Source organism: Styela clava, chromosome 8 (assembly GCF_964204865.1).
Source record: "Styela clava chromosome 8, kaStyClav1.hap1.2, whole genome shotgun sequence".
Lineage (NCBI taxonomy): Eukaryota > Metazoa > Chordata > Ascidiacea > Stolidobranchia > Styelidae > Styela > Styela clava.
In genome coordinates, this window is record NC_135257.1 from 17,311,127 (window position 1) to 17,331,241 (window position 20,115).

The following is a 20,115-nucleotide window of genomic DNA, read 5'->3' on the forward strand; positions in this document are numbered from 1 at the left end:
CGCTCGTGTAAAGTCGTAACTTTAATTCACATGGATTTTTAAGATAAACGTATTTTTCAGCATTGAACAGCGTATCTTTCAGAACATTCAACTTATATTATTGTTAAATATATTTTATAACTGTAATTAAGGCTAGACGAATAAAAAATCCAACTGCTGTTCAAAATGATCTAGAACAGTGCTCTTCAACCTTTTTGCTATTGCGGAACCCCTGATATTATTTTTCGTTTTTTATGGAACCCCAAATAACAAATATTAAAATAAAACACGAAATACTCGTAACACGAAATATTTGTAATTCAAATATTTCCACCTCAACAACGAAACAGAAAGAAGATAACAAGCGCGAAATTCAATGACTAGGTTGTTCTTGCATTTCCGTTGCAATCTTCTGGCTCCACTGCTCTCTATGCAATTCTCATACTCATGTCTACACTCTAAACTTCTTTTTTGTTTTTTAATAGTTGTTACAGCAGAAAATGCTGATTTACACAAATAGGTATTGGGAAATTAAAGTTTTAATGCTTCTTTTGCAATTGATGTACCCTCTTTGTGAAGAGTAATCCAAAAATATTCCTTCCCGTGTTTTTCGAAGGTTTCCTCCGCATTTATAATGTTACGGATATCTAGGAGTCCTTCTTGCTGTTGCGCACTTAGAAATTCATCCAAAAACGTAAAAAAAGAATAATCATTTTTTGCAACTTTACTGGCCCAGCAGTCATTTTTAGCAGTCAACTTTTACGCGGAACCCCTAAAGAACTCTATAACCTCACGGAACCCCACTGCATGTGTTGCGGAACCCTAGGGTTCCGCGAACCCCTGTTGAAGAGCACTGATCTAGAACAAATAAAGATTTTCTGACGCTACCGCTAATTTCCAAACGCCGCGATACAAAAGATTTGAAGAAACTTTTGCAAAGTTTTGCACATCAATTGTCTTCAAATTGTATTTATGCCTATTGACGTTCGAGTGTTGTAAAAAAAATTAAATTTACGATAATATGGGTAAGAATTAGCAACAACTGGATCAAAATGATTGTTTCGGTGTGAATATGCACTGATTGGTTATTCTGATTATCAATTATCAATAGTGGAACATTTGAATATCAAGTCATCCTTGACCAAATAGTCGCGATAGTGTTTTTCCGATAAAAAATGGTGTAACAATTAAATATGATTAATTCAATTATTTCGATTAAATTAATTGAATGATATTCTAAAATGTGATATAACAAACAGTATATATGACATAATTTTCACGTTTTCGATAAAAGTGAAGAGTTCTTTTATTTTTTTTTTGTTCACAGAGCTTATATGTACAAATTATCAGACCATTTAAACAGAGTTTTTGTACATGGCATGTAGGCTGTATGTGTGTCAGTTGAATAGTTGGATTACTTTTATGTCATAATCCAGATTGGAAAGTGAAACCAGATATTCCGTCGAAATTTCATTCGACTTTGTGTAAGATTAATATAATATCTACGTGCAATTATTTACTTTTATGCACTTCCTTTAAAAATAACGCTGGTACATTTTCCAGGGCGCTCCCGTAGTATGTGAACCAAAGTGGCGGACACCGTAACGTAGTACCTGTACCAGGTTAGGGTTAGGCCATAAATTTATTCTGATTTTCCTTTTTTAATTCTATTACGAGTTCGGGGACTAGCCAAGTAACCCCCGTGGTATTTGTACCTGAAATTATGCTCTAACCCTAACCTGAAACACATACTATGTTCCGGTGTCCGCGATCTTGGTTCAAATACTACGGGAGTACCCTTTCGTTTAAAAATAACACTGATACATTTGCCAGTAACCCTGCTCTCCACCCCGCTTCTCCATAATGCAAGGGGGGAATACGGTATTAATAAAAATGAATACGAATGGCATTTAACCTAAATAAAGAATTCAATTAAATCGATCCAGCTCCACAAAAAAACAAGTTGTAATGGAACAAATTAATGCCAATGGCGCAGTACAGCGGATATTACAATTTAAATAAATATATATGTGTTGGGTCAACACCACCACAGCCAACCCGCTGTGCAAATGACACACAAAATTAAAATTGCTGCGAATGGCAAATCGGCTATTGGTTTTAAATATTAATTAGATTTTAGTTTTAGTTAGTGTTACAATAACTACAAAATTTATAAGACTCACCTTGGATTTTACGCACGAGGTGCGGAAAAAGACCACAAGCGTGCGTTTCCATTGCCAAGCAGGTGAAGAAAGAGATATAGCACTTTTGTGTATCATGTTCTAATTTCATTTGAAGTTTTGTCGACTCCATTGCATTTCCATTCTGTGGGATTGTCTCGTGTATTGGTATTGGTATTGGCCGCGTCTTCGTACGGTGTCCGAGTTCAAAAATAAACAGTCTTATATATGGAACCGACATATTATGCCTCACGTGATTTTGTTACCAAGAAACCCATTGTGGTGCAATTTTTCCTTGCGATGACATTTTTTCAAATCGGAATTTCGTTTTAAAGGTGGCATTTGTGACATAACAAGATAATTCCCTGATAAGCGCGAGCTCGGGTAATAAAATAACTTTCATCATTTTCAGATTTATTCCATTTCGTGCATAATATCTTTGACGACTTGTGATATTAGGCATACATACCTGATTTTTGTGAATAACAGTGCTTCCCAACCTTTGAAGGTATATTCGTCCCTTCGCATGATTTTGAACCCCTACCCCCACACTACGCATTATACCTTCGTCTTGAGGTTACGTCGTCTTATAGATTCACCTGGACTAGATATGAAACATACTTTTTTACATTGTGTGTTCCATTTTAGAATGTTTCAGTTGCATAATGTACCTGCGTAGCCAGCCATACTTTGACGAAAATATTGACGCCAAAAGTTGAGCCTGAAATTCTGCATCCTGGACGAAGTGGGTCTACGTGGAGAAGGAGACGAAGTGGGTCTCCTTTAATTGTTAAATATGGGAATTTCTTCAATTCTAGGATAGACGTGGACGAAGAATCAATTGCAGGTAAATACTTAAAATTCAATCGAACCCAGGTAGTGGAGGTAAATAGTGTAAATCATAAATTGTTCAACAAAAATAAATCGATTGATACTGTTGGTACTATTACATATAATATTACATAGATCGGTACTCTTACGTATGTGGTTTGATATTCTACTGCTCTCAAATAAAAAAACAACGTAATACTTCGATTTCTAATATTCAAAAGATATTTCACAAGCCGAAAACGTTCTTTGGTGCAATGAAGAAACCCATGAATATACAAAGCCCGCTAGATCTAACAACTATTGATTGAAAGTATGAACCAAAGATTCCCGGAATAAGTTCCTCCTTATTCTATAGTTCTCATTTCATTTACAATATAATTATATTTTTACATTACAGTTGGGAATCCACAGATTATTGGATGAGAACATTTGTAATCGCATTGAATGTGGAGAGAATTCTGAAGAAAAAGTTTTATAACATGATTCTAATTTTTCATTGTATTTATTGTAAATAAATGGAAATACGCGACAACGCAAGAAAATATTTGAAAATTATGTGTTGCCAATTCTCATTCTGAACATACTCTATAGTTAAATTTACACTTGTATGAATTTATTGTGTCAAGTCGTTAGCATTCCTGGCAATCCTTTGGAGATCAATATATTAAATTTTACGATATATAAGAATAGAGTTTTTTGTCGTCGAAACGAAACATGTAATTTCTGGTAGGCGTTGCAGATTTATATGGTGTGCACAGTAAACCTTAGTTAGTAAGGCATAGTATTGAGTCTGTATATATGTTTTTTTTTTAATCACGTCAAGACATTTTCATTTGATGCAGCAATGATTCCCGTCTTGATCGTAGCTTTATTTGTATTAATCCTTCCGATTACGAACACGAAACTGAACCAAATTGAAGCATCTTTAGTATGAGTTAAATCTAACGCGATTTTAAAGCTTTGATCATAACATATACCGCGAACCTGTTGGTTATTCCACACAACTCTAATTAAACTTAGATTTCAGCGATTCTTGTGAACTCGTCGACAAAATATTCATGCATTTCCACACAAGAAAGAATCTTCACGAGAAATGTAGGTCCCACCTCCGAGACATTTACTTATTGAGTCAGCATTGAATTGTTCTCATTAGTCATTTCGACGCGAACCAACGAACCACGCCTCAATTAAATTGGTGAAAATGCGACTCAAGTTAAATAAGTCGTATGTGATGGTAATTGTTATGCTCGTATTCCGGGCTACTCTGCAATTTGTTTTGTATTTTTCGCATTATGTATAAAAGAAGGAACAAAACTGAAATGACCCCAATGATAATGGCTATTGATCATTAACACAATGGAGTTACATCAAATCAACCTGATGACCTATTCCGAAGTTTTTATAAAATTTCTAAATTTAACAAATGCGTTACTAAATATAGCGTAAGAAATACACTTGGCATCTATTTACCAAAGTGGAAACGTCAATATAAACGTGATATTAGTGTCAGAAGATGTCAACCCGCATTGTATTCTCGAAATATCAAAGTCACTCTATGCTCTGAATAGTCTACTATATGTATCAACAATACTTAGCCTACACATCAGGTCGACAATATTCTACATGTGACACTGAAAAATACATACTTTAGTGGAAAAGTAAGCAGATGTTCGAAGTGATGATTCAAATACATCTTGCCAAGAAGAAATTAGATTATGTATATTGAATTGTATTTTTATGAGCCATTTGTCTCGGCATGCATAAAAACAGTTGAATCTGTTTTTTACTACCGAAAGACTTAAAAGCACTATTGACCATAATTTACTTCGTTTCACAACGCATTTATAAAACAGTGGCGAGTAGTTAATAGTTCTTATAAGCATATAAATGTTCAAAGCCCAGACAGAATTACCAATAAAAGATAAGGTAGAGAAGGAAAACTGTTGTATTCTTAGGCGTTTGTGTCCATACATCAGAAAGTTGAGGATGTCAGGCGCTAAATTGACTTGGTAGACTTTTTTTTGTACTTCCAAAGTATGTGAACCGGATGGCGGACAATGGTACGTAGTGTGTGTACCAGGTTAGGTTAGGCCATAATTTCAGGTTCAAATACTACAGGAGTCACTTGGCTAGTCCCCAAACTCGTAATAGAACTCAAAATTGAATAAAATTATGGCCTAACCTTAACCTGGTACAAATACTACATTCCGGTGTCCTCCACCTCGGTTCACATACTCCGGGCGTATCGATTTTTTTGATGAAATTAAATGTAAACCGGGGAATCATGTCATCCCTCGGTCGTCAATTGTTTCGATCCAAGTTATACCGTTCATTGGTAATGATAGAAAAATTGTTGTTGATGCCAAACCATTATTCAACAAAGAAGCATTGGACAACTTTGTATTACATATTGAAATGTATTTTTTAAATTATATTATTTCCAGCATCGTTGATGCAAACCATTTTTGAACAAATTCAGAGTTTTTTTCGTAAAAATATTTGAACTTCCACAAGAAGAAATATGATATTAGCAAAGTTTGCTGGAAGATCATCGATTCTCTTGACATATGTTTTACTATGCATTGGATTATCATCGTGTGCACCTCCCGGTAAATATTACTTTCATTGTTTTTCCAATCAAAAATATTCAGTTATCCAGTTAGGAAAGTGTGTCAGATTAATATTGCTTGCAATTCATCAGATAAATTAACTTGACATTTATCTCAATGCTATTTTCGATATTATCACATAAAACTTAGATATTCGCGTTACTTCTCTCCAATCATTAGAACCAGAATAGAAAAATCGGTGCTCCTGAAGTATGCGTATCAAGATGGCGCACTACCTGAACATTGTATGTGTACCAGGTTAAGGTTCAGTTTGTGCGTCATCTTGGTACACATACTTCCGGAACGCCGAAAAATCAATAATTGAGACTCTTCTTCACTCTTCTACAAAAATATTTCTAATCTCTACTTTATTCTTCTATGTCGAATTGTCTACTTGTCATGGCAAAAATCAGTCGTAAATTATTGTATTTCATATTTTATGGAATTTCGCTATTGAAGATATGGCACACACATATAGAACAAGCTGAAGTCCTGAATAAACGATGTGATTTTACAAAATGATGACGTTTACGGTTTAAAATTGGTTACCGAGCAATCCGATTCTGTTTTTTGATTTTATGAATAACTTATTTATTATTGAAAGGCTTTTGGCCAGTGTTTTATAACAACCGTCACTTATTCCAGTAGGATTATTGAGAGCATGGGCGCGCTGTTTATTTAATCCAATGTTTTATACATCAAGAGAGATGATGTACAAGAACCAGTGATACCAATATTGGTATGCTAACGTACCAACCACAAGCCAACTGGTTTTTGAATCCATGCTTTGTATTCCATAATTCACTTGTTTAGCCCTGTGCCATTGAGTTGTTGGTGAAAATTGTCCATAAATGGTCTGAAGTCGGAAAAAATAATCGAATGACATCGTTAAAAGTTGCATTTATTGTATTTAATAACAATTAATTAAAAAACCGATCGCACGCAACCTTTGCTGTAATAATATAATCCAATTCAACTCAAGGCTGTAAATGTTTAAAGTCAATATGGGCGTGAATCCAAAATCCTATGAAATATAGAAATAAATTTTATTGCGATCAACACTATTCATGAAACCCAGCACACGACGATGAGGAATTTGAGGATTGTGAAGATTTTATAAGAACTAATAAATGGAAGTAATAGTAATGGCTAATAAAGTGAAGTGAGAGTAAAAACGTATAAATCACACGACAGGATGTTTGCTTGAGCGTCGAAATAAGTTTTAGAAAAAAGGCGTCAAACACGTATTATATCTTGGGTAAATGAAAATTTCTATTGTTTGGAATAGTCTGTCACAAATCACTAAAATAATTTTCAAGCTAAGATTATTGATATTCAATGTACGAATTTTAAATATTTCAGGAGAAATAGATCCTCCAGTTGTAACAAACATTAAAGAAACTACTTTCGATGTCAATTTTTCAAGTCTCACAGGCGTCGTTGCATATTATGTCACTGTGGCGCCACGGCATGCTACATTTGCTCCACAAACTGTAACCGCAAACACGAGCGGGTCTGTTTTAGTGGAGGTTAGTTTTTGTGATTTTTTCCAAAAATTCCATTCATTATTTACTTACATGCATTTAATACTTTTACGTGATATAAAATCATCATTCAAAAGCTTTGGCTGAACGTTAACAAGTTTACGTCAACGTTTTCGCAAATCGGATTTGTTTGAAACTCATAGTATTCATGTTTTTTTTCAGAATCTTGTCGGAAATACTATATACTATGTGAGGGTCAAAGGGAAAAATGCAGCTGGTGAAATTGGTCCAGACAGTCACGCAACTTCAGTACATACACGTAAAAATTATATTTTGTTGTACACTGTTAAACATTTTAGCAAATTGTACATAGTCGCGTTGCTCCAGCAAAGAATACTTCCGTGTACACGTGCCTTGGGTTAAACGTCAAGATTTTGTGTCGTAAGTGCTCGTGTTCCATATTTGGAAACGAAGTCTTAGCTGAGGTCACGTTCAAAGTATGTTTACTCGATTATTGGGCACGAAGGTATATTAGTTAGAAAATGTAGTTGTTCGGATTGTTGTTGTGGAAAAATCGTTTTTGCTAAAAACTGCTCGATCGATTTTGAATTTCTAGCTCTTGAAGATCAGAATGTCGATTAAAGATTACTTTTGTTTTATAGGTTTTTCTTGAGGCACAAGAGTCTGTTACTTCCCCCTAGTGGTTTATTAAAAATAATAGAAACAAAGTGTTCACAAATGTTTTGCATCGAACAAATTTTAAAACGATAAGACTAAGATTTAAAAAAATAGTAAAAATACAATTCCATGATTTTCAAAGCTTTTCTTTTTCCTTTCAGTACCAGGGCCTCCAACGTTCACATTAAGTGATCCGTTACCTACATCAGTATATATCGCATTTCAATTAAACAATTACGCAAGAGTGTCGGAGTGGACAATTCAATATCAAGAAGTGACTTCTAGTGATTCATCAGAAGTTATAACAACACATAGTGGTCAATACTATCAGTACTGGTGAGTTATTAGAAAAAATGATTGGAAAAGTTTTCAAAATGACGATTTTTTTGTAACCGCGATAACATTGGATCATGGCCTATTCAAATATCATTTTGTTGTTCAAAATAGCTCCCAAGTGTTTTTGACCGCTTGTCTCATGTATTGAAGCAAATGAAGGTACAAAAATCAGTTTGTAAAAGATTTTTCTAGAACCTTCTACATGTATCTACAGCAGTGGTGACCTTAACCTTTCTTTTGCATATTTTACCCCTTTATCAAACAAAATTACAAAATTTACTCCCCAATACTGCCATTGGTCATTATTTAAACAAAAAAAAATTAAAAACCAAGAGTGGGAACTAGCCAAGTGACTCCCGTAGTATTTGTACCTGAAATTATGGCCTAACCCTAACCTGGTACACATACTACGATCCGGTGTCCGTCATCTTGGTTCAAATACTTCGGGAGTACCTTCTCCTCTCTTGATAAAATGGGAGTGTGGAGTTCGGTGGGGAAGGGGGGAAAGTGGTACGGGGAGAGTGCGGGTGAATTTCGATCATTTCAGACATTTTAATTCTAATAAGCTAGAATTTATGTTTTCAAAAAGTTGGAGCTAAATATCGATATTAACAAAGAACTCAGGAATTAACAGAAAAAAAAATTTTGGCCTACTGATAATAATAGGCTACTAGCAATTTCTTGTTACCAATATTTCTTTCAGCAAAGCAAGCAAATATAAGTGGTTTTTGTTTATTTAAAACTTTTTCCCAGTAACGGAATTTACCCCTAAGAATGAAGCAATTTACCCCCAGGGGTAAATGTACCACAGGTTAAGGAATGCTGATCTACAGTGTATTCGTGTTGTATTTGTGTTGTAATACAATTTTGTATTCAATTTTTCTAAACGAGTATTTAGGGTAATCTCTACAAAAAAATGTTAATATTCTAGTTTCAGCCATTTTCTAAAGAACTCTGTCTATATGAGCTGTGAATTAGTATAAAAGTTTTCACAGAAACAATCGTGATAAGCAATTTGAAACAAATATTCGCACGTTGTCACAAATGATTGATTCATTCAATTCATAGGACTATTTCGACTTCAAATCTACTGCCGATCTTAGATTAACTATAAATCCAATGTCTTCGATACCTATTTAATATTCTCTATGCAATTCCATTTAAACTATTAGGTTATACTTTAACAGGTTATCTAAACTGATACCGGACACTGATTACAAAATACGAGCAAGGGCGTCAAAGTTGTATGGCAGCACGAATATATCGGATACTCGGTATTCGTCGTGGCAAAATTTTAAAACAGGTTCGGTATATTTTTCACAGCATAATATAAACCTAAACTTAAATATGGTGAAAGTCGTTGGAGGGCTATAATTGATTTTTTATTTGTTTTGTTCCGAGGCTTACGAAAGTTGATAGTTCAAAAGAAATTTTGCTGGTTTATCGTAATAGCAGCATGAATATATTGGGTACTCGACATTCGAGTTTTTAAACAGTTTGCGATGAGATCTATATGTTACCGAATATTAGAAACTTATAGGTTATGATGGCAAATGTTAGTATTTCTGATTATATTTGCGTAGTACACATTACTTAAATTAACACATGCGGATTGGGATTATAAAATAATAAATCACTTGTTCAAATAGAAGAATCTAGCCATTTGTTTTTCAGCTTCTGTTTCCGTTCTTGGTCGAGTAGACCTTACAGCAGATTATTGTACTCTTGTGGTAGCTAAGGGATGATTGAGTGCGCGTGTCTTCGCTTTCAGCAACTTTCTTTCAACCACTTTATTACCGCATGGGGATTGGGATTATAAAACAATAAATAAGTCATTTGAATGATGAAACTCAAACTCGTATATTTTTCAGCTTCTCTCTCAATATTTGGTCGAGTAGACCTTGCAGACGAGACTTACAGTCCTTCATATTCGAACGATTTCAGCGAGGAATGGAATACAACTCTTTCAATAATAACAGAAGCATATAGTGCAATGAATATAACTTACAATGAAATAACGATTATTGAAATTGAGGAAGAAGGCGGAACTCCTCTCGTATTTTATGAAATTAAAGTCAAAGAAAAAAGCTTGCCTTCACCACAAAATCATACGTTAACTGGACCAAGTTTCAGCAACTCGTTTATCAATAACGGAGGTATGTAATCGCCGATTTAGCATATCGTCACGCTAATAACCGAATTGCGTAAGTCATTTTTAGCAGTTTTGAGGAAAACGTAAAAAAACTTCCTATTGATATGCCATTGAGAGTCAATAATTTGCCATGGTTCAATTTTTTGATCGTAGCCCGATTTAAGTTCATTTGTATGACGCAGTTAAGTGACGTCAAAATGGCGCACGGCGACTTAGGCAGAAATGTGTCTATGACTTGGGGACATACGCAATTTTGCAACTTTACTATATGCACCAGTCCTGAAAACTAAACACTCCAAAAACGAATGTAATTCTCAGTATCTACAATGTCTATTCCCTAAAATAGCTAATTAGTTTCAATTACATTATTTTTTATTGTTAAAAATAAATATTTCATCAATATAACACGTTCTGCACACCCACCGAAATAAGACTAAGATTAAATATAAAGAATAAAACAGCAATGCACCCAATATAAAAGCCAACCAAGGTGAACTGGACTCGGACAGTGAATATCACAAGTGCCCCTCCCTCCTATACTGTAGTATGAATTCAAATTAATACGCGCTAAGCTAGAATCCGAGATGCAAAAACTCGAAAATACTTCGCCGATGTTAATTTGCCTTTGTGCGTCACAATAGTCCTGCGGTAACAATGATAATTCATTATGACGAAACAATTGCACAAATGTGCATGTCATACTAAATCTCCATTTTCATGGGTTTCGGAATTCTTAAAATAAAATCTGAGTTAACAGACAGGTGCGCAGCATTACATAAATACCTATTTTATAAAAAAAAAACTCAAAATCGCCAAAAATGACTTACGCAATTCGGTTATTAGCGTGACGATATTATAATGTATTTCAAATAAATTTTATTCTAAGGCGATGCTGAAATTATATATTGAATTTTATCAAATCACTCATCATCATTGACACTTAAAGTTGACATCGTTTCCAATACTAATTCACACAAGATATTGATGTAGAATAGTTAGTTGCATAGCTTTTCATTCTGAAATGTTACTCGTCGCATATGGAATTCCACTCATCTTTCATATCTGCTATTTTATGTCATTCAACGCGTTGAGCGTTCTTAAAGTTATTACAGTCATAATAGGACACTATTATATCTATTTGGTCTCAGATGAATGCGTGGGAACCCCGGGCATATATGTAGAAGCATTAGGTAGCGATACTGAATACGTCTTTGCATATTTTATCTACAACTCCTCATATCCGGTGACCCATGGTGACATTGACATCCACATGTACATAACACAAGAAGATAGATCGACCATTACAATCCCAGGGATATTTGGAGGAGACATGACAAGTGCTGATCTAACAACTTTAATACGCATACAAGCGAACGGAGGTAAATTCAATATTTTGTTACTGTAATTGAACTTATTCTGGTGACTACATAGTAGTATGTAGTTTTTGAAAATTCCACTAAAATGGCGATCGGGAAATATATATTGTTTCAAACTATGCGAAACAACTACGTTCGACATAGTTCGTAAACTGATCTCATCTGGTAAATGACAACTTATACTAGTGGGCTAGTGGCCATGACAGAGGTTTCCAAATTTTTTGTTCGGACGGCGCACTTAAAGGGAGAAAGTGCCGTCTCTAAATAATACTCAATTTTGTGATCGTTAATGTATTCATTATGCCTTTTGAAAATTGTAAACAAGTAGACCTAAAAAATAAAGGCATCTCTGCCCTATTTTTTTTTGAAATACTGTACTAACAAAATCACTCATGTTCGCTAAACTCGGATCGGCACAGATAAATGAACTTCAACTCATGAAATTGCAGAAGTAATGTCTATCTATATTGCTACGTAAAAGTTACGTGAGAATAAATACAGACACTACGTAACAGAGAGTAAACAACATAGAGAGATAAAATGAATTTATTGATTCATATACACAGCATTTGAAATAAGAAACAAAAGAACATTTATAATATGTAAAATGTTCTATCATATATTATTTTATCCTGTTAACTTTCGAGACGCACTAGTACGCTGGGTACCGCTGGGCTGTGGCATTTGACATGGATATGTTGGCGTCGATAACAGTTAGTGAGCTGTTAGAGACTGTAGGATAGGACTTTTTGTATGACTTCGATCGCAGAAAATTTACTTTATTTACTGTTTCAGTCATATCAGATGCTTACGCAACTGTAACTGGATTATTGAACTTAAACAGCGCGGCAGGCCTCACTCTAGCTTTTCTTATAAAGGACGTTGTAAGAAAAACTGGTGTGAAGCTGTATACAAGATATTTCGAAGCTCAAAGTTTACCTTTACCCGGAGACACTGTTGATCATCTTTTTCACTCAACAGGTAACCATATGCTTACGCCTTGATAAAGACGTATATTTAGGAGAAAAATATTGTCTTGCAAACTTAGTAACCTCTGTTACCGAAAATAATAAAAAAAGGACGTCGATCGCAAGTTGAGAAAATTAAAAAAGAAAACACTTTTAGGGCTTTAAAACTTAAGTCACTTTTAACAATTTTTATACACTAGTGTGAGCTTACGAGCTTGCTATGATATTTAGCTTGGATTTTTCTAAACGTAGTCATGACTTGATGCTATAAAATAAAAAACACACCTAAATATTTGTTGAGTACTCCCGCAGTATGTGTACCAAGTTAAGGTTAGGGCATAATTTTATTCCGATTTTCCATATTTTAGTTCTATTACGAGTTCCGCGACTGTCTGTGTTAGTCAAGTGAATATACCCCCTGTCCATAGGCTTCAGTCCATTTACACAACTTGATGGAAAGTAGGCGAACAAAATTATGTCCTCCATATTGGTACACATACTTCTGGAGCGTCATGTATTGTGCTAACCAATAGGCGCGATAAAAAAAAACTATTCCAATTATTATTTGACTCTCATTCCGTTTCTTATGTTAGCAACCTAATAACAAAGTGAACAAAATTCAGAATCGTTGCAACCACATAGACGTAACCGGTGTATCAATTCACTTGCAGTATTGAATGGCAGCGTTATAAACTCGGAGGATATAACGTACGCCTCATCATCTGACGGAACATCTGTGACGTTGCATATACCTTCTCTAAAGAAGGCGATTAGATATGAAATATTAGACAGTAATGGCACGGTGGTTGCTACATTGGAAGAAGAAGAGATCGATGGATCAGACGTTTTAAAGGTGAGGCTAAGATATGAATGCCAATCTGCCAGTTGTACGATTATCTATCTGATAAGTTACCTGCCGGGAATAAGTCGTTATAATTGATAATTCCTGGTAAACCTTCCGACAGATCGACGATTTTTAATCAAGCTACAATGACAAACATAGTATGTAGGAATGATTTCCAATAGGTAGATATACTTTGAGTTTCCAAGGAACGATCTCAATATTCAGAGAATGCCTCACGAAACAAAAATATACAAAGTATGCTCACAAAACACCTAAATCAATATTACAATATATATATATTTTATTATACAACAATATGTATAACTTTTTCTTCAACAAACAACAAAGTTCATTCAAATGTTATCCAAAACCCATTTCAAAAAAAAAATCGAAATCTTAGATTTTTTTCTCATTCCTATTCTAAACTATCCAGCTATTCTTACTCCCACATGCATGACTATTTGGACTGAACGTTTGTGAAAATGAGAAAATTCCAAATTTCAGTTGTTTGTTACCTCTTTGACAAATGGTACGCAAGTCACCTTCAAGCTGAAAATAAGGACAAGGCTACAAAATGGACAAACTGCGTCGGCAACTTCACCCAATGAAATACGTGTAACACCAAGTTAGTACAGCGGGCAAGTGGCTAAACTCAATGGCTCCCAACCTTTTATGGCTCGTAGCCCTTTCAGGTGGCGTTTAGCATTCGTTTAGCATTCGCGTTTAGCAAAATATAAAATCAGTTTTGCGCGTAGCATGGTGGCCTCTTTCAATTTTTCTATGGCCCCCTTGGTGGGCCACGGGCCCCCAGTTGAGAACCGCTGGGCTAAAGTATAAATTGGAGTAAAATACTTCAATCCATACAAACCAGATATGGCATGAATATTCCTAGGAGTACGATTTGGAATATTCATTTGATAAAATAAGCAATTATCATTTAATTGAAACTTTACTATCATTGGACTTGTGACGCTAGACAAATATTTGTTAATTTGATTTGTTTACGGCATTCTAATTGGAATTAAAACACAAGACTTCAATTATAAATTATGAAAATGCTTCATAGCTCTGGAGTTATTTTTCTTTATTTAAATAACATTTTTTGAATGACAGCTGCGGACCCAATAACTGCAACTACGGAATCAGATACCACCACAGCTGTCGATCCAACTACAGTAGTAACAACTGAAACAACCACAGCTACAACTTCCCAACCATCCACTACTATTACTGAACCAACCACAGTTGCAACTTCCCTACCATCCATTACCATTACTGAACCAACCACCGCTGCAACTTTCCAACCATCCGCTACTATTACTGAACCAACCACACCAAGAACAACTGAACCAACCACAGATAAAACTTTTCAACCAATAACTACTATTACTAAACAAGGCATAGCAGCAACAACTGAACCAACCACAACCTCTCGACCATCCACTGCTATTTCTAAACCAACCACAGTTGCTACTTTTCAACCATCCACTAACATTACTGAATCAAACACAGCAACAGCTAAACTAGTAACGCAACATATTATCTCTGTCGCTGTATCACACGAAACTATGAACTCGACTTCACCATCACGGACAAATGCAACATCTGGATCAACTATCTCAACTACCGGAACAAATTCAGCGACCCCCACGTCAACTACAACGCTACCAACAATTTTTCTTGCTCAGCTACTAATATTGCTGACTATGACTTGACTATATTCACCAGAACAGTTTTTTAATAATGATTATTTTGTAGTATGTTAGCACGTAGGAAGAATCTTTTTAAAACGCACACGCTCAGACAGTCAGACTTGCAATATAATTTAGAACTTTCTTGATTGTTGCGATACTTTAATCGCAATTATGACGTCCCTACACTGCAACTCATTCAACCATAAAAACAACAAAGCAATGCTCAACTTGACGACAATGCACGAATACGATGGTGTGTACCAGATATCATATTAAGGTCCTCCCATGAGTTAATAAAACAGCAAAATGTGTAAAGTAGAATATCAGTCCTCGTAAGTAAAATTTGAACGAAAAGTAACAATCAATCAACCAAATCATTTTTTATCTATTCAGGAAAAGCACATTAAAACAGAGCAATAGATTTATATATAGGCATGCCTGTAATATGCTTGTATGGCGACTTCCTACATTGTAATGACTTGGAGTCTATTGTCAATCAGTTGTTGTGAATACTATGGATCGAAACCCCAACAGGAATTTAGTAAATCGATGCATAGAATAATTTTGTATCAATAAATCGAAATTATTTATGTTGAACAATCGACATTATGCTGAATCTTCAATAGCATTTGAAAAATGATGAATGGGGTTCCAATACAATTTTTAATTTAAAAAAAAAACGTCGACGAGCATAAAAACGTCTTTTAAATTTAACTCTCCATAATAATAATGTTATGAGTTATAGAAGTGATCATTTCGAAAAATAGTTTTTTAAACACAACCTCAAAAAAACTCATTTACTGAACCCAGATTGCTGTTTTTGTTATAGTATATGGATAATATGTTATTTGAAGGTTATTGTTATGACCAAAGTATTTTGATGTTTGCACTAAAATGAAATCATCTTGAACACTTAACCTTGATCCGAGCAAGCGCAATCGCGTCTATGTGCAAACCGCATAACGATTTTATATATTACGCCGAAATTTTTCTTACGTCCCAAGTTGCGAATGCGACTCTTCTATAGGTTTGAGTATAGATAATACCTAATGCGCAGACGTTTAGCCTAGTTGTTACCTGTGCATTGTTTTGTTATGAAGAACTGCTTTCGCTTTCACTACTGGACCAATTAATTCGAAATTCGCTGTGGTTAAATTTTCTTGTTGTCGCTGTGGCTCTAAAATTCGTTTTCACTTCAGAGTTTGCAGTGACGACGTCATCATCATTAACAAGAGAGCTATGCTCAAATATATGGACACGTAGAATAAAACGAAATATATTATCGTCACTTCACCGAAAACCATAGGGTATCCTGCACGACTGCACGAAGCTGAACTGTGAAACAGCTACATGGCTATGGTAACTGACTTGCTAGTACCGGTACCCAGTACGACATAGTTTATCTATTTCAAAAAAGCCACCATATATATTAAAAGACATTAATTTTAACTTGCATTACATTTGTTTGCGTTTTTTTTTTTAATTTGTTTTCATTCCAAGTAAGGCTTTGTGGAAGCGGCCACTGATACAGCAGCATTGTCTACCCTAATTTATCACCTTGACTGAAATTCCTTGGTTTGAATCCTTGGTTTGAACCCGGGAAGATCGAAGAGAACCTTCAAAACTCTAACAACTTTCCATCGACAAAATAAACTTGATGTGCTTACCTAGACCAGCGTTTTCCAAACTTTTTTTGGCCACGGAACACTTGCACTTTTTATCTCGCCTCGCGGAACACCAAAAATTGAAAGGGTAAAAATGATAAAGAAAAACGGTGTAATGTAGCGGTTCCCAAACTCGTGGCGAGTTGCCAAATACGCCGCGAGAACTAACAGAATTGTGTTAAACATACCTAAAAAATGATTAAATATTTTGCATATTGCATCTATTAATATAAATGTTTTATTGTTTATTAATCTAAATGCTGTGTATATGAATCAATTCATTCATTTTACCATTCTATGTCGTTTACTTCCGTTACATAGTGTTTGTCTCTAATGCAATTTATTTATCTTCTGAATAGAGTTTAGCAAAAATGAGAAATTTTCTCAGCATTTCAAAGTAAAACCATGCAAAGGTGGAGGAGAAATAGCGACGGTTATCGAAAATTCCACTACCCCATCCTAATTAGTATACTTTAGGCCGACGGTGACGCGATATCGAAAGGTCAGTTGGGTGACAACTTTACGTTCCGTAGATCGCCATGGCGACCATTTTAGACGTATTTTTGATTCTTTTTCCACGGAACACTTCGAAATCAGTGGCCTCTTGTAGATAATGGCAAAATGGCAGACACTATTTTCATTTTCAATAATAATTTCAAAACAAATTCTTGTAAATAAGAAGTTCAGTCATCAAAACTAATGTAAGCTATTAATTGCAGTAAAAGAACAATAATTGGTTCAGTATCTGCTTTCATAGGTCTATTTCTTTTCTGTGAAATATTTGGGACTTGGCATTAACAAAAGCGAAATTTTGTATTAATTTTACCAAATGTCTCAAAATATGAATCGTCTTCTTTACACGAGTTACAGTTTTTAAGCAATTTATTTAAGTTTCGTGATTACCACAAACATGGAAATATTCCAAAAATCAGAAGTGCATTAACGTCATACGTGCATAACTACTTGCATATAATTGATTTAATAAACGAAATTTGATACGCCCGAAGTATGTGAACCAAGATGGCGGACACCGTAATGTGTGTACCAGGTTAGTGTTAGGCCACAATTTCAGGTACAAATACTACGGGAGTCACTTGGCTAGTCCCCGAACTCGTAACAGTAATAAAATAAGGAATATTGGAATAAAATTATGGCCTAACCCTAACCTGGTACACATAGTACGTTCCGGTGTGCGCCATCGTGGCTCACATACTTCGGAAGTACCATAAATTTAAATTGGAACAAAAATAATCTCATGTGATTGTCCCGTTTATATATATATATATATATACAGAGTGCCCACCCCCAAACCCCCCCATGCGAAAAAAAAAAACAGATCTCAAAAATTTCCTAAATATTTCAACGCAAATGAAGAATGTTTATTTAGCACTTTAACTCTGTTTGTGTAAGATTTTACTCAAGAGTTTGGGTAATCTAACTCGCTTTTCACGAAGTTACGTTCTCTATAAAAATTTCCAATTTATCTGGGCACTTTGTTGGGTAACCCTGTATATAGTGTTTTATTATGCTGATATTAGTCGTCAACGTGTGCGAAGAATAAAATTTTCCGTGAAACTTAAACAATGTCATGTTAGAGGAATTTTGGTTTTTGTAAGATTTCAACTGTCGTCATGGTTACCCGTCAGACTCTAGCGAGTTTGAATTACTACTCATAGTCCACAGTCTTGACAACAAATAAAGTAATACGTTTTACAAAATAGAACTATTCATAAAATATAAATAAGTCTTCAAAATAGCGTCTTTTATCGAGTAATAATGTCGTTCCAGACATATAAATCCTTTCCAGTTGAGGTCTCTTTTTGATTGTGTTGATTATATATTTCTGTCTGTAACGACTTTTTATTGGACACGTTTGTTGGACACGTTTAGTGGGCATAACGATCGTTTCAAAATTTTGTTGTTATTGTTATTTGTCTCCATCATTTTTTAAAAAATCGTTTTTTTTTCGAATACTGGACCAATTGCTTTGAAATTTTCAGTGGTTAAAGATAAAATTTTTCTCCAGAAGGCTATTACTTTTTTTTTCGCTATGACGTCATCAAAATTATTGCCATTGGGTGGCGCTACGTGTCCATATATTTGAGCATAGCTCTCTTGTTTAAATTACGTCGCATCCGTAATGATTACGATGCTGTAGCAAAGTCAAATATTTGTCATCATTGATCGCCACTTTCACGGCTTCTTTCCTCGTACAACTCTCTTTGTTTATTGTAATTATACGTCAATTAATTTCTTCATAAGGATTCTCTTGCCTGAAAAAAATTTGATAACCTTTCTGTGTTATCAGAAACTGAAACATGAGCACTATATGAATATGTAATTTATAGTTATGTTCAATTTTAGGGTTTGTGCGCACTCCGAACTAAAATGTATAGAGAGGCACACACACGAGGAGAGCAACTGGCAGTCGAATAGACTGGAGTCGCCTAAAAAACGTATTATGGAGGCGACCTCACATCAGATCTAATCATCCTGCCTGACTATTAAAAACCGTTGGATTGTGTGTATTGTATATATCTTTTTACAAAATGAATTCAATTGAAAGTGGTGCCTAATATTTTCTCAGGTTTTGCGGATCTTTTTTACCTGTTATGGTTGCCATTGACATTCCGCATTTCCAAGCTTGGTTTTTCCTGATCGTTCTGTTTATTATCGCAATGTCTGTAAAGGTATAAAACTTGTAAGGCGCACATAAAGAAAACATACAATAAAGTTGTTTTACCATTTCATTCAGATGCTTTAGGTAACAATGTTAGAATATCCTGGCTCTATATGCACAACAGCTATGTCGACAACAGCCCATTTTTTCAGCTGTATCAGCGGCTAATTCTACCTACTACGGTAAGAATCAACATTTTATTTTTTCCGAATACCAGAACAGCACTTGACATGATAGATAAAAAAGAAAGAGCAACATACCTGGCTATAAAATAAATCGGAACTCCAAGTAACCCGACGCCAATTACGATAATAAGAATCAATCCCCAGACAGGTAAAACTGAAAAACAAGCATTGGAATAACAAAACAGTCTTTATGTACATTTTGTTTATGTTTTCGCTAGTTAATCTCTAGTGAGAAAATGGTCATAAAGCATCAATGGTAAAATATTTCGCTTAGCGCTTCACCGAGGGTGAAGTAAATTGGGAAGGCGATATCGAACCAAGATGATCTGTGTTATATAAATATCAGTTTTCATCAGTTGCTTCTTATTTTTGGCTCCGACCGCGAAGTAAAATAGACATCTCATAAAGATATATAATAACATCGTTGCGAGCACAGTAATCTTTCCAATAATAAT

The 20,115-nt window shown here is 34.9% G+C and overlaps 1 protein-coding gene and 1 long non-coding RNA gene across 2 annotated transcripts; one reads left to right on the forward strand and one right to left on the reverse strand.

Annotated features, from left to right (window-relative positions):
* Positions 1–11,579: 11,579 nt before the first annotated feature.
* On the forward strand, positions 11,580–15,741 carry LOC120345666 (uncharacterized). Its single transcript, XM_078115638.1, has 5 exons — positions 11,580–11,628; positions 12,421–12,606; positions 13,265–13,446; positions 13,942–14,062; positions 14,551–15,741. The coding sequence occupies exons 1-5, from the start codon at positions 11,580–11,582 to the stop codon at positions 15,150–15,152; spliced, it is 1,140 nt and encodes a 379-aa protein (XP_077971764.1). The 3' UTR covers positions 15,153–15,741.
* A 2,390-nt stretch (positions 15,742–18,131) lies between these two features.
* LOC144425829 (uncharacterized) lies at positions 18,132–20,021 on the reverse strand. The gene is made up of 3 exons (XR_013477688.1): positions 19,736–20,021; positions 19,403–19,477; positions 18,132–19,068 (listed from the first exon to the last, which is right to left on the reverse strand). It is a non-coding gene; the product is annotated as an uncharacterized LOC144425829 (long non-coding RNA).
* Between the last annotated feature and the right edge of the window lie 94 nt (positions 20,022–20,115).

Bases quoted from the DNA above. Each gene is read 5' to 3' on its own strand.
- LOC120345666 (XM_078115638.1), top strand. From the start codon at position 11,580: ATGACAAGTGCTGATCTAACAACTTTAATACGCATACAAGCGAACGGA. The intron at 11,629-12,420 runs GTAAATTCAATA...TTACTGTTTCAG, and splicing joins ACGCATACAAGCGAACGGAG to TCATATCAGATGCTTACGCA. The intron at 12,607-13,264 runs GTAACCATATGC...ATTCACTTGCAG, and splicing joins TCATCTTTTTCACTCAACAG to TATTGAATGGCAGCGTTATA.